The sequence below is a fragment of the Cyanistes caeruleus genome, unplaced genomic scaffold (assembly GCF_971803275.1).
Source record: "Cyanistes caeruleus unplaced genomic scaffold, bCyaCae1.hap1.1 HAP1_SCAFFOLD_106, whole genome shotgun sequence".
NCBI classification, from domain to species: domain Eukaryota; kingdom Metazoa; phylum Chordata; class Aves; order Passeriformes; family Paridae; genus Cyanistes; species Cyanistes caeruleus.
In genome coordinates this window covers 351,487-373,288 of record NW_028255907.1, presented here as the reverse complement: position 1 = coordinate 373,288, position 21,802 = coordinate 351,487, and the positions used below count along the sequence as shown (strand labels likewise).

Sequence of the window (21,802 nt, the reverse complement as noted above, 5' to 3'; positions counted from 1 at the left end):
ATAAAAAATCAGCACACTGAAATAACACAATTTTATTCCTGAAAAGTTTATTAAGGATCTGCTGGAGCTTCAGCTGTTTCTCTAGTTAGTCCTACAGAGGATGTGTCCAGTCCCTAACTACGTTAATCTCCTGAAAGAGTGACACAGGGTTTTTCCTGTTTTTAGGACCTGGAAGACTTTGAGGTTTATAAATATATGGGGGAGTAATTGCAAGGCACTGTACTGTATTTATATTGGTCTTTTAATAAGTCATAAAATTACAGATGGACCATGATAGGAAAATAACTTGCTGCAGGAAAAATTCCTCAGGATACCTGGTTATTCCCAGTATCTACTGCTGTCATTTAGCAGGGGAAGACGGACAACAAGCCATGTCTGAATAACAACATGCTAATGTGCTCTCTTCCTGAGTCTGCTCTGAAAAGATCTGTGATTGATAAAGATGAAGGAATTTGAAGAGTTATTTTGGTTATTTCAGAGAAAGTTTAAAATGGAGAAAGGATTGGGGTGACTAGGAGGCTGTCATTAGCTATCACTTTCAGTGCTGTGTATTGTAGCAAAAATGATAAATGTGCCCTTTTGGTGTTCTGCTGGTGTTTAGATTTTCTGAGTCCCTCAGCTGTGAGTTGGGTTTCTATGCTGGTGGAACTGTCCTGCCTGTTGCTTGCTGGGTGCACTGGAACAAAGAGCTGAGCAGTTTATGAGAATTACCACAAACGAGTTTGTGTGGCTCAGAGTGAAAGAGAGGAAATTCATGTTTAATGTAGAAAATCTTCCCTGTGAGGGTGGTGAGGTCCTGGCACAGGTTGCCCAGAGAAGCATAGTAAATAAAGTTTCAGAATCCTTCATTTCTGCCCCATTCTTTTTCCGTAAGTTCCGGTTTGGTTTTCAGAGTGCCACCTTCTCAGCTGGTTGCCATTTGTGTCCTCCTTTCTCTCCTGCCTTCCTTTGTCTGCTCTTTTTCCCTCCCAGTGTCCCTCTTTTCCTGTGGCAGTTCCCAGCCAAAGACCCTCTCCTGATTTTTGTTTTTCCCCAATCCAGGAGGTAAAGCAGCCCTGGATGAAGTTATGGAGGCTGGCAGTGGAATGTCATTGTAAGATCTTGCTCCACTTGGGTCTCTGCCCTTTGAGAACTTTGCCTTGAAGGGCAGGAACATCTTTTCCTTGCTGGAAGCTGGAATGCCAGCCCATTGCAGTGTGTGCCATGGACCCCAGAGGGCAATTCCCGAGGCTGCCAGGGTGCTGCTCCTGCTGTGCCTCCCAAGGGAGCTGGGCAGGGTCCAGCAGCTGGGTGGGCTCCCAGAGCAGACAGCAAAGGTTGCTTTGCTGCACATTCTCCAGCTGGAAGTGGAGAGAAGAAGGGAAGGGAGTCCTGACAGAATCCTGAAGTGATTCATAACTGGAAGGGACCCTGCCCATGGTTCCACCCAGGGTTAGGATGCCATGAAGGAGAGGTGCCTCTGCCCCAGTGAAGGTGCAAATGAGACCATAGGAGGACAACAAGCAGATTTTATTGAACGTGGGTTTTATTGAGAAAGAAATGGGTGCCAGGGACATAGAAATAGGGAGGAGGTCTCAGAGGCAGAGAGTGCTCAGAAGACGATCAGGTGGAAGTAGGTGCTTTTTAAAGTCCTTCCCTGCATTCTGGGATCCCAGATGTGTATTTTAATTTGATGATCTTCTTCTTCTTCTTCCTATTTACTATTTCTTCATCTAAATCGTCTTCTTCTTTCCCTTCTTCTTCTTCTTCTTCTTCTTTCCCTTCTTAATTGCTACTACTATTTTTTCTTCTTCGTCTTACTCTTATTCTTCTTATTCCTAATTTTTATTCCTATTTACTACTACTATTTCTTCTTCATCCTATTCTTCTTATTCTAATTAATCTTATTCACTTGTTATGCTTACTGTAATTCCTATTCTTCTTATATTAATGACTATCTTCATCTTCTTATTCCTATTCATCTTCTTATTCCTATTCCTATTCTTATTCCTAACTACTACTATTTCCTAAACTCAACGTTGATTTTTTTGGAAGAATGGTACGAGTCAGAGTTCTGCAGTCACGTCAGTGGAGCAGCACCTCTGGTCTGTGCCCATTCTTCATGGATATAATCCCAAAGGACTGGCGTGGGATCCTTTCATGAGAGGAAATGTCCCGTGATGCCACCAGGGGAAGTTCAGACTCAATATCAGAAGCAGTTTTTCTCTGACAGAGGCGTGAGGCATTAGAAGAAGTTGCCCGGGGAGGTGGTGGAGTGGCTGTCTCTGGAGTGTCGAAGAGTTGTGGCCCTTGGGGATGTGGTTTTGCGGTGATGGCAGTGCTGCCAGGAGGCCAGTGGCACTGGGTGACTGTCGGGGTCTCTTCCCACCTTGATGACTCTGGGATTCACTGCTGAGCGCCCTGGCACCAATGTGCCCCATGGCTGCTGTTTGGGGCTGGCCACAGCGGTGACTCTGGGTGTTGGGGAGATGCCCCTGGCACAGTCCACAGTAGCCATGGCAGCTGAGGCTGCAGGGCCATGTCCAGGGCAAGGTGTGGCTCCCTGGGGCCCTGGGCCAGCGGCCATCTGTAAGCCTGGCACCGGCGCTACTCCTGTGGCTGTGGTGCCCAGCAGGGCCAGCGGAACAGCGCCCGCAGCGCCCGCCGTGCCCGCCTGAGGAAGCCGGGCCGTTTGCTGGAGGGAGACGGCTGCTGCCTGAGGGCCTCGGGGACCTCGAGGCTGTGCAGGGCAGGCCCCAGGCTCTGAGGCCCTGCCTCAGGCCCCTGCTGGGCCATGGAGGCTTGGCCATGCAGGGAGGAAAGTGAGGCACGGAGTGACTCCGGTGCCTGGACCTCAAGCCAGGCCTCCCGAGGGACAGGCACTGGCAGCCCGTCTGCCGCAAGAGCTGCCAGGCTTTGGGCCCTGCTTTCTGCTTCACACAGCTCGAGGACGCTGACTTTGTCCAAGCTGTCCTCCTCCTGTGGCAGGGGGGTGATCCCAAAGCTGAGGATGCTCACATATTCATAGCTGTCCTGTGTGCTGCTGTTGTCTTCCTCGGTGGAATCGTCTAGGCTGCTGGAGTCCCCGTCCAGGAAGTCTCCATGGCCCAGTTCGCTGCACTCTTCCGAGTCGTACCAGTCCTGGCAGCTGCTGACCTCTTCCTGGGACAGCTCTGGCTCTGCTTGGCACTCCTGGGAAGACTCACTCTGGGTGTATTGTTCCCAGTCTTCATCATACTCAGCTGGGGTCCCCTCCTCACTCCCTTCCTCTGCTAGGAGTGACCTCCCCTCAGCGACAGCCTGCTGCTCACTGGGGCTCTGGGCTCCCGGCAGGCTGGGGGAGCAGCAGGTGCTGTGAGGGGCAGGGCCTGAGCTCTGTACCCCTGCTGATGGCATCTCCTCACTGGGGGCAGGAGAATGTGTCTGGTTCTCCTGGCTGTTCGCACTTCCTTCCCCTTGCTGGGACAGCTTTAGGTCACTCACCTCCTTCTCCCCTTGGGGCAGCTCCTTGACTGTCACCCTTTGTTGCCACTGGTAGAGGTGTTGCTGTGCCACATCTCCCCAGGGCACTCTCACAGCCACCTTCCCCTGCTGCAACTCTTGGTGACTCCCTGCTCCGTAGAGGCGAGGCTCTTGGGCCCGAAGGTCTCCCCACTGGGAAGGCTCGTCATCCACGTCAGGGTTCTTCTCTTCCGTGATGACCAAAGGCCCCTCCTTCTCCTCAGTGCCTGACTGTGGCCAGGCTGAGCCACCCACTGCCCCCACCAAGTGCCTGCTGAGGGCCTGGTCTTGCCCCCAGCTGGGCAGGGGGCTGGGTGGCTGGGAGCATTTGGGTTTTGCCTTGTTCTCCTCCATCTCTGAGATCCTGAAGAGCGAATGGATCTCGGGAGCTGCTTCCTTCTGCAAGAGTGGCTCTCACGGGACTGGGCACCTCAGGGTTCTGCGCCGCTTACACACCCTGAGTCGTGGTGGGGCTCTCTGATGTCACAGGGGTCTCTTAGCACCGCTGAGTCACAACGGGCCACACCCAGTACCCCTGCAGGTAGCAGCTGAGCCCACTGGAATCTTCATGGCTGGTGCTTCCCGGGAGGCTCCCGAAGCTCAACAGTGTGAAAGAGTGGCTAGCTAACAAAGGTCGTGTTCCCATGCAGCAATTAGCTGAGAAAGAATTAAACAACAGTGGAGTGTAGTTGGTATGAGATGTTGCAATGTCAGAAAGACCTTAGTGATAACTGTGAACTGAGAACAGGACACTGTGATCAGAAGAATGTGGATTCAGCACAGATGAATGACCACAAGAAGGTGGAACTAGGTGGAGTTGTCCTTAAATGAAATATCCAATAATGAGCTTGCTTTTGCACTATGTAGGAGCCTAATTATTGATGTTATATAGGGAGTTTGGAGTTGCCAATAAAGGAGACTTGCTGATCATTCATATTGAGTGCTGCTTGTCTCCCGCCAAACTCATCAAATGGCGCCCGAACAAATGGGACCCTTGGGACCTTTGGGACCTTTGGGACATTAAAAAGCGAAGGCCACGGGAGTCGGCGACAGGGGACGGGTCCTCCGCAGCAAGGACGGCGAAAAGCAACGGTGCCGCGCCCCAGGCGACCTCAGAGGAGAGTCCTGGCCGTAACGTGCTGCCAAACCTTGTAGGGCTGCAACAGCGCTGACGGTAAGATGGAAAGGCAAGCAGCACATGATTTATTTACCTGCTTTTTAGAAAAGCCACAGCTTAAGGGTTTTGATTTGCGCAAGGAGCTCCCTGGACTTCTTGCTTACGGGTATGCTCATCCCTTTACCTCCCACTGCTGGGCAAACACTCCTATCTATGCTGCCCATGGAAAGAGGGAGGGAGAGTCAGAGAGAAGGAAATAATGAGAAAGAAATTTCAGAGGAAACGCTGAAACAACGAACAGAATCTGTTCAGGTACGGCAGGATGTGATATATCCTGAACTATTTGCTTCACTTTTGGAGTCACTTTTAACACTACAATCTTATTTAAGTTCCAACTTTGCTACCCTGGAGGAAAAGAATCCAAATTTAGATTGGTTTCCCCCCGAACCAGGGGGACATGGGGGAGCACTGAGGTGTGCGCAGAGAGCGGGGGCACCCCTGGGGCAGAAGCAGTGCAGAAAAAGTTCCAAGGCCATGCTGAACAATTACAGAAACAGCTGAGCAGAAACAGGTGGCTCAGACAGCTTCAAAAAGAGACAAAATAGCCAAAAAATCACAAACTATATGGTATCTAGTTCAAAATTCATCACTGTAATTAGAAGTTGATAAGCTGCAATGGTCACCATTGTTAGCACCTGGCCATGAGAGACTTTTCATGTAACATCGTTTGCTTTTGTAAAAATTGTGCCCCTTTTTTCCTCTATCAGTGAACAAGAGAGATTGAGAGAAGTAACTGTGTGTGTTAATGTTAACTTTGTGAGGTTTTTTGGGGTTTTTTCTGCAAGAGCATGTGGAGAATGTGAAGAAAGATAACAGCAGCAGAGAGCAGCAGCAGGGCGGGCAGTCCACCCCCCTCTCCCTCTCTAAGAAAAAGCACTGGGATAGTACCCAGTTTGTTAAAAAGTCATGGTTCATGGGTTTTTAAAAATGTTTTTATATACCCTTTTAGAGTTAATTTTGTGTTTTAAGTAATTATGAATTTATGCAGTTGCAGTTTTTTAGAGTTTTACTGGAGAAATTATTGTGTTTCTTTGAAAGTTTAAAAAGGCCCCTTTTCAAAAAAAAAAGGTGTTTAAGGTGAATATTAACAGAAGTTACCTTGCAATAATTAGTTTTAAAACCTAAGGTTAAAATATGGTATGATTTACAGCTTCTAAGAAAACCTTCCAATTAATGTTATCTACAAAAGAGATTTGTGGTTTAAAAAAAAAATAATTAGTTAAGAGAAATTTACTGCACAAGACAAAGTTAAGTTAAAGTATATATTACCCATTTGCTTGTTTTTTCCACAATTTTAATAAGGTAATTTCAATGTGAGTCCTTTTGTTATATAAAACACATATAACTGCATATATACCAATTTGGATTTTAGATTTTAGTTTAAGAATTAGACTTAATGTTTCTGAAAAGTGCTACAAAAGCTGAATGGCAACTTGCCAAATCCTGTGTTGTTGTGGTTTTTCTCTGGAAATACTGCACTTTAAAATCCTAACCAATTTAAGCAAGGCAAATTCCTATTATGAATAAGTATTTTTAGTACCATTTGCAGTTATTGTGAGTTATTCTCAAAGCTAGATGACATAGAATTGTGATGGATTTGTTATGTTTTTATAATCTTTATAGTGAATCCATGTTACTATTATATTGTGTTTAAAAGGTATATATCAAACCTTTAGTTGCCTCTTTGTAGTAACAGAATAAGATTAAGTTATGTTTTTATTTAATATAGTATAAGTGTTAATAGAATTAAGAATAGTCAAGTTTTATTATATTTAGGCTTGAATGTTTTTAAGTTAAGTTTTATAACTTTATATCATAAAATATATTCTTTTAAGGTTAAGTTTGTTACTTCCTTTTGTCATAAATCATTATTGTTAGGTTTAAATATTGTTTAATTTAAATTGTTTATGTTTTATTGGAGACACTTGTCTAAACTGCAAAGTATAGTTATTTTCCTAGAGAGATGAAGACAGCCACAACTGAAAAAGCTGTGACAGAACGCTGATGAACACCTGCTTGTGGATAGAAGTGAATGCAGTCTGTGACACCTTTGACTTCATCGGGAGTTCTATTGGTTGTTGCAATCTCTGCAGTTTTTGTTTCTTATAGCTTTCTTATTTTTCAGTGTTTCCAGAATTTTGAGAAGATGTACCATTGCTGAGGATCAGCTGCCATGGGAGAGGCTTCAGATTAAACCAACTGCTGCATGGTTTAATTGGTCTGGTACCTGAGGCTTTTGATCATTTGCTTTGTACAAATGCATTTTAACAGTTTGCTGTGCTGTGAGCATCTCCTAGCTGCTACTATTGAGAACCTTGTTTTAGAAATGAGTTAAGAGGCATCTTTCCAGTTTAAAGCCAGGCCCTGGCCAAGCCTTAACTTTACCTGGACAGAATGTTTGCCAGCAGATCCAGATGTTTTCTGTACCAAATCAGTATTTGAGTCACTTTTTGACTCAGCAATTTGACCCTATTAATATGAAAGCTGGATCAATTTTGAAGTGGGCTTGGAGAATCATTTCTGGAGGTGGTTATCCAATCCTTCCTCATGATTTTTTGTTTCTGTTTGTTTGCTAACTATGGGACGCTGGTGCAGTGTTTTAGTAATTAATAGTAGTTTTATATTACATATCTTATTAATAATGTTTATGATTTAATTGATTTTTAACTTCTATAGGTTCTTATTCATTGTATATGGTTTTGTGTTAATGTTGATGTGTATAACAGAAGTACATCTCGTTTTTATTTAAAAAAAAAAAAAAATGGGGGAAATTGATGCCCTAAAAGCATTTGATTAGTGTAATTCATTAACTTCAAAGGAAGAAGTATCTGTGTTTTGTTGGCAGGTTCAAGAAGGTCACCTGTCCATCTGACCAGACTGTCTGCCTCTGAACACACGAGATCCAGTGAACAGAGAAGTCACCACACAGCCTTGGTACTCCAGACATGGATCAGAAGTGGAGCTGTCAGGACACAGTTGTGTCTGAACACTACACAGACAGTTTACCAACAGAAATTTTATGTTGTTATTTTTATGTTGTGTCTCTACCAATTTTTCAGTTATCTTTTGTTTTAAGATTAAGAAGGATGTGAAGAACAACCTGAACATCGAAGCCCTCAGTCACCGATCAGCTGCCAGCTGACATCACGGGAGCAGTGAACGTTCCAAGACTGAATCGTGTTAAATCATAGTCTGTTTGTGAAGGAAATTCTGTAGAAGATCTAAGAAAAGTGTAGAGACTCCATCTAACTGTATATAAAGCAAATTGTAGTTGTGTGTTTACCCTTTCAGCAAATTGCTTTCACGCTTAGACTACATATATACCAGAGCATGTGTGTTAAAAGTAGTTAGATAATAGTTTAAGATAAAGAGTTTAGCCTGTATAGCAATTGTTATATTAGTATAAATTAGTATAAAGTATAAGCATTTCCCCCTTCAAGAGGTAGTGTAAGCATCTTTGAAAGTTCATTTAACGTTAGTTTTAGCTGTGAGTTTGCTCGTATGGTGTCATTTACATGGAACAAACTGCTTATGGTAATTGTGTTGTGTATAGTCCTGACCAACTGTCTGCTAACTAACATCCAAAAGTGACAGAACATATGGGTCACTCTGGCACATTGAACTGGCCAAAGGTCAATGTGTTTGAGCCTAGCCACACCCGGAGATCCTTTTCACACCTGTCTCATAGGAGCCCCTGAATGGGATCCTCAAGCAGCATTTAAAGGTTTAATTAGTAATGAGACTCGACTGAATCAATTGGCAATGTTGCAAGAGTGCAATTGCACTGTTGGCTTCACATTAAGACAACTTGAAGCCTATTGGCAAGCAAAAATTACCAAAGTTCTCAATGTTACCATGCAGCCCTCAGAAGAATTAGATTTGTTAAGTTCCACCAATACCTCAGGTGGATGGATAATGTTTGAACCCCCAACAGAAGCCATTCTAACAAAGTAATGCAGCACTGGGCTGCAGTCAGTTAACCCTATAGCTGATCTCGTTACTACACAGAGTAAAGCCTTTATTAGTGGTGCAATCTCACAGGACAATTACCAAAGCGATTACTTAGTTCCATATTCCTAATTTGTGGAGATAGAGCATGGAATTAGATTCCTGCTAATCCACATAGAAGACCCTGTTATTTTGGGAAACTTACTTTGTTTCCATCCAAGCTTACACCAATTGCTGAATGTAGTTGATAAAATAAAAAACATCAAACAGTCAAAGTGAAGCCTGAATGAATTAAAGCTTAGCAACTCTAAAAAGGCTCGCTTGTTAGACTAAGAAAGAATTGAATCTAACATCCACAATGTTAAGTGAGCTTTCAGCCGATGTGAGTAGTGTACATCATGCAGTATTACAAAATCAAGCTGCAATTGACTTTTTGCTCTTAGCACAAGGACATGGTTGTAAGGAGTTTGAAGGCATGTGCTGTCTGAATCTTACTGATCATTCAGTTTCCATCCATGGGCAACTGCAGCAGCTACAGGATGGGTTACATGCCCTGAAGGAAGATAGTGACCCCATTGGAAGTTGGTTCTCCAGCTGGGGCATCACCGGATGGTTGAGGTCTCTTGTGCTGGAGGGGGGACGGACTTTACTTATAATGTTAATGGGGATGAAAGTCTAAGTTGTGTGTTATCTTGGCTTCATAAGAGTATAGAATGAGTCACATCCAAAGCCTGGTTTGTGCAAAAAGTGAAAGGGAAAATTGTTGCTATATTTTATATATTAGTAAAGGCCTGTCTGCACAAACCAGTCTTTGAAATAACTCGTGATATTAAAGGCTAAAGTCCTTGAAACCTTTCTGCAGAAGAGAGAGTAAAGCAAAACAATATCCTTGTGTGTAGGGGAAAAAATGTAAACTGTGTGTGTTAGGCAATAGTAACTTGCTCTGCCCGCAGGCCCTGTAGAACCCTATAAAAGGTGTGCTAAAGATAGAAATAAACGCTGTTCACGTTTACTTGTGTGAAGAGTGGTGAGTTGCTGGCAGTCCTCCAATAAAGTTCTACAAATGAAACATAACAAATGTCATTGGGGTGCAGAGGCATTGGTGAAATTGATGAAACAAAAATTAATCTCGGTACGGATGCTAACAATGGCAAAATCAGTAATGTCAAAATGTGAAATCTGCTTAAAAAACAACTCAGTGACTAGACACAGGCATAGCTAGGGAAGATTAGGATAGGAACAGAATCAGGATGACACTTGGCAAGAAGCCTCTAGTAGAGTGAAATTTGGGTGGGCCCTAGAGTCTTTGCTTGGTCCTATAGCAAACTATCAGAAGAGAGAAATGTTGTACAAACTTACAGGTCCGGTAGATAAATTAGCAAGAGTGACCAGAGAAAGATTTAAAGAACTAAACATACAATTACAATTTACTACTCCTGAAAGAGCATGGAGTGTGTGAGTTTTTTAAAGGGATGGATTGATCATTGCTGCATCCACACCCCAAATGTGACTGCACATGTAGAATATGACATCAATCAATTGCAACAAATAGAGCACGGAGCACAGGAAGAGCAAAAGGATTTGTCTACAAGTTGGTTAGGCAAAATCTTCAAAGGGTTAGGGTGGAATGTGAGTTCATGGATTAAATCTATCATTGAGAGTGTGATCATCTTACTAACTGTATTCTTAGCAATTTGGTTAATTTACAGCATCTTCAAGGGAGAAATACGGAAGAAAATGTCCTGGAACCAGAAAATAATAAAGGCACTGATGTGAGATCCTCACCCACCATCTTCTGGTTCTCCAGTTCGTGACAACATCCAGGACAACGCTTACATCAATCAAGGATTCAAAGAACATCAAGTATAAACTCAGAAACAAAGGACTGTAACAAGTGAAAACATTTGCACTTCTAGTGAAGTGAAAATGCTTTCAAAGGGGGGAATAATAGTAAAAGGTCTTAAAATCTTAGAAAATTCAGGGACTTAGAAATAAAGTTAGGTTTGGAAAGCCCTGGGAAAAGTAGGCCCTGGGAAATGTTAGGCCTTGTGCTTGCTAAAGATCAGGTGAAACTGCACCTGTGTTAGCAGTATATAATAAATGATACAATTGTTAGATGTGATTAGATATTATTATTGTTTAAAGAAGATGAGGAACAATGTTAGGGGTCTGAGGGGGATCATGAGAAATCCATGCTTGGGTAACATCAATGTATACAATAGAACGATGTAAGTTTAATAATTAATATGTAAGTTATATAACGATAGAGTATAAAACATGTTCAACTCAAAACCAAGTCGGGTCAGATTTGGGTATGTGTACCCCTGACACCCAGATCTCTTAATAAAGCACCTGCATATAATCATTCGTGATTGTCTGTGCTCCTGAACGCTAACAATTTCATCAGATTTTACTGGAATTTTGTGAGAAATTTGTGGAATTTTGTGGGATATTTTGTAAAATTTTGTAAGATATTGAGGAGATTTAGGGAATTTTGTTGGAAATTTTCTGGAATTTTGAGAATTTTTCTAGAATTTTGTGGGATTCTGAGAAGACTTGAAGAGTTTTTTGGTATTTTTCTGGAATTTTGTGGAACACTGTGGAGATTTTGTGGATGTTTCTGGAATTTGGTAGGGTTTTGTGCAGATTTAGGGAATTTTGTGAGATTTTTCTGGAATTTGGTGGGATTTTTCTGGAATTTTGTGGAATTCTTTTCAAGAATTTCGTGATTTTTTTCTGGAATTCTGTGTAAATAGGAGGAGATTCTGTGGGATGTTTCTGGAAATTGGTAGGGTTTTGATAAGATTGAGAGGTTTTTTTATTTTTCTGCAATTTTATGGGATTTTTCTGGAATTTTGTAGAAATTTATGGAGACATTTTCAGTTGTTTCTGGAAAATCGTAGGGTTTTGATAAGATTGAGGGGGTTTTTTTATTTTTCTGCAATTTTCTGGGATTTTTCTGGAATTTTGTAGAAATTTGTGGAGATATTTTGGGATGTTTCTGGAAATGTGTAGGGTTTTGAGAAGTTTTAGGAAATTTTGTGGGTGTTTTCTGCCATTTTGTGGGATTTTAAGGAGACTTGAAGGATTTTGTGGGAGGTTTATAGAATTATTGGGATTTTTATGGAATGTTGTGGGTTTTTTGTGGAATTTTGTGGGATTTTGAGGAGACTTGAGGAATTTTGAGGGATTTTTCTTAGGCTTTGTGGAAATTGGAGCAGATTTTTTGGGATGTTTCTGGAATTTGGTAGGGTTTTGAGACGTTTCAGGGATTTTTTGTGGGATTTTCCTGGAATTTCATGGGATTTTTCTGAGCTTTTGTGGGATTTTGATAAAATTTAAATATTTTTGTGGGATTTTTTTGGAATTTTGTGGGATTTTTTTTGAATGTTGTGAAATTTTGTGGGATTTTGAGAAGACTTGAAGAAGTTTTTGGGGATTTTTCTGGAATCTTGTGGGATTGTTCCTTAAATTTTGTGTGATGCTTCTGGAATTTTGTGGGGGTTTTATGGAATTTTGAGGGATATTGAGGAGACTTGAAGAATTTTCAGGCATCTTTCTTAGATTTTGTGGGAATTTGTGGAGATTTTGTGGGATGTTTCTGGAATTCGGTGGGATTTTGAGAAGATTGATGGAATTCTGTGGGATTTTTTTTTTAATGTTGTGGGATTTTTTTGGAGTTATTCTGGAATTATGAGGAGATTTTGTGGGATGATTCTGGAATTATTGAGGTTTTTGTGAAATTTTGAAGGAATTTGGGAATACTTGAAGAATTTTGTGGGCTTTTTCTTAGATTTTGTGGAAATTTGTAAAGATTTTGTGGGATGTTTCAAAAATTTGATTCGGTTTTGAGAAGATTTAAGGACTTTTTTTTTTTTCTGCAATTTTGTGGGATTTATATGCAATTTTGGGGGATTTTTTTTTAATTTTGTGGGATTTTTCTGGAATGTTGTGGGATAATGAGGAGACTTGAAGAATTTTGAGGGATATTTCTGGAATTTTGTGGAAAGTGGAGGAGATCTGTGTGGATGTTTCTGGAAGTTTGAGGGAATATTTTGGAATGTTGTGGAAATTGGAAGAGATCTTTTTTATGTTTCTGGAATTTGGTGACATTTTGAAGAATTTTGTGGCATTTTTGTGGAATTTTTGTAGAATTTTGTGGGATTTTGAGAAGACTTGAACAATTTTGTGGGATTTTTCTTAGATTTTGTGGAACTTTGTGGAGATTTTGTGGGCTGTTTCAAAAATTTGGTAGGGTTATGGGAAGACTTAAGAATTTTTTGGGATTTTGCTGCAATTTTGTAGGATTTTCTGTAATTTTGTGGTATATCGAGTAAACTTGATGAATTTTGAGGGATATTTCTAATATTTTCTGGAAATTTGTGCAGATTTTGTGAGATGTTTCTGAAATTTTGTGAAGGGAGAAAATTTAGGTAATTTTGTGGTATTTTTTTCAAATGTGGAACTTCTCTTAAATTTTGTGGAATTTTCTCAAATTTTGAGGGATTTTTGTAGAATTTTGTGGAAATTGTGGAGATTTTGTGGGATGTTTTTGGAATTCGGTAAAGTTTTGAGAAGATTTAGTGAATTTTGTGGTATTTTTTTCTTCAGTGTTGTGGGATTTTTTTTAAATTTTGTGGGATATTGAAGAGATTTTTGTGGAAGTTTCTTGAATTTTGTGAGATTTTTTTTGAATTTTGAAAGATTTCGAAGACTCATGAAAAGTTTTTAAGCATTTTTCTTAGATTGTGTGGAAATTTGTGGAGAATTTTGTGGGATATATCTGGAATTTGGTGAGCCTGTGAGAAGATTTAAGGAATTTCTTGCTTTTTTTCTAGAATTTTGTGGGATGTTTCTAGAATTTTTAGGATTTTTTTTGGATTGTTTTGGGGTTTTGTGGATCTTTGTAGGATTTTATGGAGACTTGAAGGATTTTGAGTACATTTTTCTTAGATTTTGTGGAAATTAGTGGAGATTTTGTGGGGTGTTTCTGGAATTTGGTTGGGTTTTCTGAAGTTTTAGGGAATTTTGTGGGATTTTTTTGGAATGTTGTGGTAATTTTCTGGAATTTTGTGGGATTTTGAAAAGCCTTGAAGAATTGTGTGGGATTTTTCTTAGATTGTGTGGAAATTTGTGGAAATTTTTTGGGATATTTCCGGAATTTGTTGGGCTTATGAGAAGATTTTTGGAATTTTGAGGGGGTTTTTTTCTGGAATTTTGTGAGGTGTTCCTGGAATTTGGTGGGATTTTTTTTGGAATGTTGTGGAATTGTCAGGAATTCTGTGGGATTTTGAAAAGGCCTGAGAGATTTTGTGGGTTGTTTCTAGAATTCTTAGGATTTTTTGGAATGTTGTGGGGTTTTTGTGGAATTTTGTAGGATATTGAGGAGCCCTGAAGAATTGTGTGGGATTTTTCTCAGGCTTTGTGGAAATTTGTGAAGATTATGTGGGATATTTCAGGAATTTGGTAGGGTTTTGAGAAGATTTTGGGAATTTTGTGGGTGTTTTCTGGCATTTTTTGGGATTTTTCTGGAATGTGGCGGGATGTTTCTGAAATTTTGTGATGATTTTTTGTAATTTCGGTGATTTTGGAGAGACTTGAAGAATTTTGACTACATTTTTCTTAGATTGTGAGGAAATTAGTGGAGATATTGTGGGGATATTTCAAGAATTTGGTAGGGTTTTCTGAAGTTTTAGGGAATTTTGTGGGATTTTTTTGGAATGTGGTAATTTTCTAAAATTTTGTGTGATTTTAAGCAGCCTTGATGAATTGTGTGGGATTTTTCTTAGATTGCATGGAAATTTGTGGAGATTTTATGGGATATTTCTGGAATTTGTTGGGCTTATGAGAAGATCTGGGGAATTTTGTGGATTTTTTTCTGGATTTTTGTGGGATGTTTCTGGAATTTGGTGGGATTTCTTTGGAATGTTATGGAATTGTCTGGAATTTTGTGGGATTTTGAGGAGACTTGAAGGATTTTGTGGGATGTTTCTAGAATTTTTAGGAATTTTTTTGAATGTTATGTGGTTTCTGTAGAATTTTGTGGCATATTGAGGAGCCTTGAAGAATTTTGTGGGATTTTTCTTAGGTTTTGTGGAAATTTGTAAAGATTATGAAGGATGTTTTTGAAATTTGGTAGGGTTTTGAGAAGATTTGGGGAATTTTGTGGGATTTTTTTGGAAAGTTGTGGTAATTTTCTTGAATTTTGTGGGATTCTGAGGAGACAAGAAGGATTTTGTGGGGCATTTTTCTTAGATTGTGCGGAAATTTGTAGTGATTTTGTGGGATATTTCTGGAATTTTGTGGGGTTTTCAGAAGATTTTGGGAACTTTTGTGGGAGTTTTCTGCCCTTTTTTATGATTTTTCTGGAATATTGAGGGATATTTCTAGAATTTTGTGATTTTTTTTTGGAATTTGGGGGATTTTGAGGAGACTTGAAGGATTTTGTGGGATGTTTCTGTAATTTTTTGGGATTTTTTTTGAATGTTGTGTGGTTTCTGTGGAATTTTGTGGGATATTGAGGAGACTTGAAGAGTTTTGAGGGATTTTTCTTAGGTTTTTTGGAAATTTGTAAAGATTATGTGGGATGTTTCTGGAATTTGGTGGGCTTATGAGAAGATTTTGGGGACTTTGTGGGGGGTTTTTTTTGTAAGTTTGTGAGATGTTTCTGGAATTTGGTGGGATTGTTTTGGAATGTTGTGGTAATTTTCTGGAATTTTGTGGGATTTTGAGGAGCCTTGAAGAATTGTGTGGGATTTTACTTTGATTGTGTGGAAATTTGGGGAGATTTTGAGGGATATTTCTGGAATTTGTTGGGCTTATGAGAAGATTTAGGGAATTTTGTGGATTTTTTACTGGAATTTTGTGAGGTTTTTCTGGAATTTTGTGGGATTTTGAGGAGTCTTGAAGTGTTTTGAGGGGTTTTTCTTAGATTGTGCAGAAATATTTGGAGATTATGTGGGATGCTTCTGGAATTTGGTAGGGTTTTGAGAAGATTTAGGAAATTTTGTGGGTATTTTCTGCCATTTTTTGTCATTTTTCTAGAATTTGGAGGGATGTTTCTGAAATTTTGTGATGTGTTTGTGTAATTTGGGTGATTGTCCTGGTTTAGGGTAAATTTGGGAGAAAACCTCCAGTGGGTTCCCCCCGGGAAGCAAACCCACGTGGCCCCTTTCTCCCACCCCCCATCCAGTTCGGGAAGAGATTTCTCTGAAAGAAGTGGAAAAAACCTGTTTATTTCCCAGGCACAGCACTACCCAGCACAAAAATGAACGATATCAAATTACAGAACCTCTCGCCCTTCAGCAGAGATGAGGAACTTCAGAGGGTCTCTTTCCTGGGGGTGTTGGCTCTGTTATCAGTCCCTCTGGCGCTGGAAAATGCCGCTGCCCAGGCTGGGCTCCCGGTAGTCCAGGGGTGCTCCCGGTGCTCCCCCGAGTCCCCAGTCCAGAGCAGCTTCGATTCGTTTCAGGAAAAGGGAAAGAAAACAGTCCAGGAAGACCTCTCTGCTCCGGCTAGCTGGAAAGCCAAGGCGATCTGTGTCTTGTTGTCTGTCTGTGCTGTAGTCAAAACTCCCGATGCGGGGGGAGCAAGTGCAGTCTGATAACAGACTTGGTGCTTCTTTTCCACTCACTTTTACTCTCAGATGGAATTTTAAGAATACAGAACCTGTGTCTGGGTTAGGTGGACGAATGGGGATACAATTTAACATCATAATCAACCCAGGACACACGCCCACTGTGCTTTCCAGCTGCTTTGCTCCAGCTCCCCCCAAATCACCACGAATTCCACTGAACTGAAACAAATCCAAATCCTCGTGGGTCGGGACAAGGGCAGGGAGAGGTCACTCAGGGATCACCATCAGGGCCACAACAGCCCGACACGGGGAAATGAACTGAACTTAGGACTGAGCAAATCAGACCAGGAGAATGAGGATTAAAATCAATCTTGAGAAACGCCTCCTCCCGCTCCTGAACTTTTCTGTCCGGGCCGCTGCTCGCGGGGCACAGAGAGGGGCCCGGCCTTGTCCCTCCAAACCTCCCTGGGAATCACCCCAGAGCCCTCAGCCTTCCGTGTGCCCATCCCCGGGGCCCCTTGTCCCTCCCAATGGCTCCCGTGGCTCTCCCAGTCCATCCCAGCCTCTCCCAGTCCATCCCAGCCTCTCCCAGTCCATCCCAGCCTCTCCCAGTGACCCCGCCTGTCCATCTCGCCTCTCCGTGGATCTGCTGCCCCTCAGCCAATCAGAGCGCGTCTCTCTGATGACTCATCAGTTGCCGGGCAGATCCACAGAGCCGAGAGCCCCGCGCTGGACTCGACAACCCAGTGCCGCGCGCTTCATCTCCAGTCCCGCCCAGTGCCACCACAGTCCCGCCCAGTGCCACCACAGTCCCTCCCAGTGCCACCACAGTCCCGCCCAGTGCCACCACAGTCCCTCCCAGTGCCACCACAGTCCCTCCCAGTGCCAACACAGTCCCGCCCACTCCTTTTTAGCCATACCCAGTCTATTCCTAGCACATTCTCACTTCACTCCCAGACCTCCACGCCCTCATCCAGTGTCCCAGTATCCACTCTCATCTCTTTCAGTGCCACCCCACTCCCTCCCTGTCCATTCCCAGTCCCTCCCATTTCCACGCCACTCCTCTCCACTCTCTCCCAGTGTCCCCAGCGTGTCCATCTCGCTGGTGCCCTCCAGCTCCCAGCCCGGCCCCGGCCGCCTGCTCTGCTCCCTGATGGATTTCTCCCCTGCCCACATCCAGCTGAGCTGCTCCCAGGGCCAGCAGCAGCTCTCGGGCCACGTGCTGGCCACTGCCGTGCTCCCCAGCGGGGACTGGAGCCAGCAGCTCCTGGTGCTGCTGGAAACTCCCCCGGCAATGCGGGCTCAGCTCCAGCTGCCAGGTGCAGCACGGCAGCCTGGAGCACCCCCTGAGCCGGCACTGGGGCACGGCCCGGCCCCCACAGCGCCGGGGGCAGCGGGGGAGGCACTGGGGGGGGGCAGAGGGGGATTGGAGTACGCTGGGAGGAACTGGGAGGGAGTTTGAGATAGACTGGTTTAAACTGGGGAAGGGATTGAGGTGCTTAGGATGCCTGGGAAGGGGTTTGAAGAATGTTGGGGAGGGTGGGATGGGTTTCTGGGGGTCCTGGTGGACACTGGGAGGGAGTTTGGGGGTGCTGGGTGTCACTGGGAGGGATTTGAGTGAGCCTGGAGGAGCTGGAAGGAGATTGGGCATTGGAAAGCAGGGATTGGGATGAGGTTGGTTGTGCTGGGAAGGGACTGGGAGAGGGTTTGGGGGTCCTGGGGCAGTGGGGGGAAATTGGGAGGGGGCTGGGGGATCCTGAGAGGAACAGGAGGGGCTCTGCTGGGTCCTGGGGAGGCTGGGAAGAGACTGGCAGTGATTTACCAAAATAGCGATATTGATCCAGTATCAATATCGATCTGTTAATGGACAAAAACCTCTCCAACAGTTTAAAGTTACAAAGTGGATGTTTAATCACAGCACTGGGCGAGTGCGGGAGTCACCCCTTAATATGCACTGCAAGTTGACAAAAGATTCCAGTGTCTACTTATTTACAAAAGTCTTAAATATCCTAAATATGAATACATATTCATAATGCTAACACCCCCCATTCCCCACTTTGGATTAAAATGCACAGTAATGAGTTTAAAAAGTCATTACACCTGCGTGGTTGGCTCCCTGATTTGAAGAACAGGTCGTTTTGGTGTGGAGGGTTCATCAAGAGATGAAGGAAAACCGCTCTTCCCCACTCTCACCTTTCTACCTTTACAATGGTTGACATTACAAATGACATTTGGTACAACTCCAATTTCCTCCCTTGTGACTTTGAAATGGGTTTCCAGATGTAAGGTCTGTGATCTTCCTGAACCCGTTTATCAGTTTCTCTTTTCCCTTATCAGCACATCTAAACGTACAATGACAAGTAATTTTTTACCTGAGATTCATTATCTCAAATCTTGCTTCTCACTTCATCATTAACTCTAACTAGCTCCAGCAAGGCCTATCTCTAGCTAAGATCTCCACTTTTTCTAAAATACCTAATTTTTTAAAATTAGTGACTCTGAAAGAGGTTTCAGAGGGTCCTGGGTGGGCTGGGAGAGACTGGGAGGGTGCATGGATGGGACTGATGTGTCTGTGAGAAGGTTTGGGGGTCCTGACCTCTGCAGACCTCCCAGGGATGCCGTCAAACGCTGCCCACAGCAAGATGCTGACGGGGATTGGAGTTTCCGTGTTGGGCTTCGTCTTCCTGGCACTGGGGCTCGGCTTCTGCCTGCGCAGGAAGGTGAGGGGGGGTCCTAGGGGTGGTGTCCTCCCCCCCCCAAGAGCGTGGGTGCTCCCCTCGGGCCCCCCAAGCCCAGTGTCACCCCCTTTTCTCTGCCCACACGGCTCCTGAGGCAAAAGGTTCTCAAGGATTGAAAGTCAACAATTCCCATTGTCATTCTGTATCCCCTTGGATTTTAATTCCCTTGCTTTTATCCAGGTGCCCACAGGGAGCCAGGAAAGTGTGGAGCCTCCCAGCCAGGTGTCTTCCCAACACGCATCACCAGGACCACGGATCACCAGGGCTCTGCCCAACGGGGGTCACTGGGGATCATCCAACGCCCATCCTCCCATGGGGGATGGAGCTGGAGCAGCGCACGAAGCTCTTCCCGCACTTGGGACACTCCCAGGGCCTTCCTTACTGGTGCCTCCGTTGGTGTTTGGTCAAGTCAGAGCTCCCGGAGAAGCTCTTCCCACACTGGGGACACTCGTAGGGCCTCTCCCCAGTGTGGATGCGCCGGTGGATGGTGAGGTTGGAGTTGTGCTTGAAGCCCTTCCCGCAGTCAGGGCAGCGGAAGGGCCTCTCCTCTGTGTGAATCCGCTCATGTACGAGGAGATGGGAGCTGGTCTGAAACCTCTTCCCACACTGGGGACACTCGTAGGGCCTCTCCCCAGTGTGGATGCGCCGGTGGATGGCGAGGTTGCCGTTGCGGTTGAAGCCCTTCCCGCAGTCGGGGCAGCGGAAGGGCCTCTCGTCTGTGTGAATCCGCTCATGTACGAGGAGATGGGAGCTGGTCTGAAACCTCTTCCCACACTGGGGACACTCGTAGGGCCTCTCCCCAGTGTGGATGATCTGGTGTTTTCTCAGGGCGGCGCTCCACCCAAAGCTCTTCCCACATTCCAAGCAGGTGTAGGGCCGTTCCCCCGTGTGGATCACTTGGTGTCTCATCAGGTAAGATGTGCTGGTGAAGCTCTTCCCACATTTCCCACACTCATAGGGCTTTTCCCCAGTGTGGGTCATCTGGTGCTGGAGCAGGTCAGAGCTGTACCTGAAGCCCTTCCCACATTCCAAGCACTTGTGGGGCTTCTCCCCCTGCTCTGAGCTCTGGCTGGATCTCTGGCCGTGTTCCTGGCACTGGGGGGATCCTTCCTCCTCACAACTCCCTGGACTGGGTTTGCAGCCCCTCCTTGTGCGGCATCTCCAGGGCTTTTCCTCCTCCTCCTCCATCTGGACACGGTTTGGGAATGTAAAATCCTGGCTGGGGAGAAAAAAACAACAGGAGAGCACCTTGGGCTGGGGGTTCCTCCTTGTCCAAGTTCATCTCAGAAAATCACTGGGCATCTTGTATCTGGAAGAATCTCCAGAACACTAAGATTCAGCCCAAACACCCTCCAAACATCAAAACAGATCAAAAACTAATCAAACAAGATTTAGTCAAAATCCCCTCCAAAATAGAACTGTTCAGCCCTCACAAGAAACCAAAGTACCAACATTTAGCCCAATAAAGCTCAGAAACACCAAGATTCAGCCCCGGGAAAATCGTGCATCTCCCTGCCCGGGCACTCGCTGCATGGGGGGTGAGGGGGGCAGTGAGGCCGGGCCGGAGCAGGGGGTGCCTGGGAGAGGCCCCGAGCCCGGCAGAAGCCCCTGCACAGCCATGCAAGTGGCTCCTGGCCGGACTCGGGGATCCCCCTGGCCATCCCCGCTGGAGCAGCCTGGTCCTGAGGGACTCTGGCCCCTGCGAGGGACCCCAGGCTGCAGCAGGACAAGGATTCCTGGCCCTCAGGGGGAGGCAGTGACATGACCTGACTGTGACCCCCATCCCTGTGCCTCTGGGCGGGGAGGGGGACGGAGAGGGGCACAAAGTTAAGCCCGGGAAGGAGGGACAGCTGGGGGGAAAGATGGATTTCCGTAGGAATTACTTCTAATTTTCTTTCTCTGAAAAGTTGGATAATAAATTCAATTTAATTTCCCCAAGTCAGGTGTGCTGTGCCCGTGACCAAGGATTGAACTGTCCCCACCCTCATCCCGACCCCCGAGCCTTTCCTTGACTGTTCTGCTCCCCGCCCGGGACAGGAAGGAGAGTCACAGAGTTTTGGCCTCGCTCCGGCATCCCCTGCTCCATCCCGGACTCACCCCCAGCTCCCTCAGCTCCCGGGCACCCCGAGCTCCCGGCGCTTCAGCGCAGCGGCGCTTCCTTGGCCTCCTGCCCGGGCCGGGCCCAGCGCCGGGGCCGCTCCTCAGCCCAGGGGGCCGAGAAATGGCCGAGATCAGCCCAAGGCAGGCGAGGCCGTGCCGTGTGCAGAGCCCGTGGCTGGCTGCCATTGGCTGCTTCTGCCGTCACTCGTGGCTCTGGCGCGCGCTGATTGGGCAGAGCGGGGACAAGCCCGGCCCCGCTGGCGCCCCCAGGGCGGCCGTGGGGCAGGAGAGCCGCCATTGCCGGAGCGTCTGTGCGGGCCCGGCAGCGGCGGCAGCAGCGGCCGGAGCCCGGTGAGGCGGCGGCGGAGCTCGGAGGCGGCCCCAGCGCAGCGTCCCGGGCACAGCGCAGCCACCTCCGGCCTCCCGACACGAAGCGGGACGAGCCAGCGCTGCTCCGCCACCGCCTCCTGCCGAGGCCCCAGCGGCAAGGAGACCGCGGGCAGCCGCTCCCGCAGCGCCCTCAGCCCAGGGCCAACACGGGCCGGCCACGGCACAAGCCACCCGCCACAGCCCCCTGCCGCCCCCTCCCGGGCCCGCAGCGAGCCCCGAGCCCCCGCAGAACCGAGCGCGGCTCCCACCTGCGATGGCCGGGGCCGCCTCCGAGCTCCGCCGCCGCCTCACCGGGCTCCGGCCGCTGCTGCCGCCGCTGCCGGGCCCGCACAGACGCTCCGGCAATGGCGGCTCTCCTGCCCCACGGCCGCCCTGGGGGCGCCAGCGGGGCCG

General features: G+C 45.7%; 2 protein-coding genes across 2 annotated transcripts in view; one reads left to right on the top strand and one right to left on the bottom strand.

Moving 5' to 3' along the window:
• LOC147646239 (serine/threonine-protein kinase PAK 3-like) overlaps window positions 1-21,802 on the top strand; it is a 578,286-nt gene that overhangs the window by 496,544 nt on the left and 59,940 nt on the right. The gene's annotated exons all lie outside the window — the stretch shown is intronic.
• On the bottom strand, window positions 18,068-21,764 carry LOC147646242 (uncharacterized). Its single transcript, XM_086873734.1, has 2 exons — window positions 21,658-21,764; window positions 18,068-20,138 (listed from the first exon to the last, which is right to left on the bottom strand). The coding sequence occupies exon 2, from the start codon at window positions 20,105-20,107 to the stop codon at window positions 19,298-19,300; it is 810 nt and encodes a 269-aa protein (XP_086729860.1). The 5' UTR covers window positions 20,108-20,138; window positions 21,658-21,764; the 3' UTR covers window positions 18,068-19,297.

Coding starts and splice junctions, on each gene's coding strand:
- LOC147646242 (XM_086873734.1), bottom strand. CDS start 20,107: ATGGAGGAGGAGGAGGAAAAGCCCTGGAGATGCCGCACAAGGAGGGGC.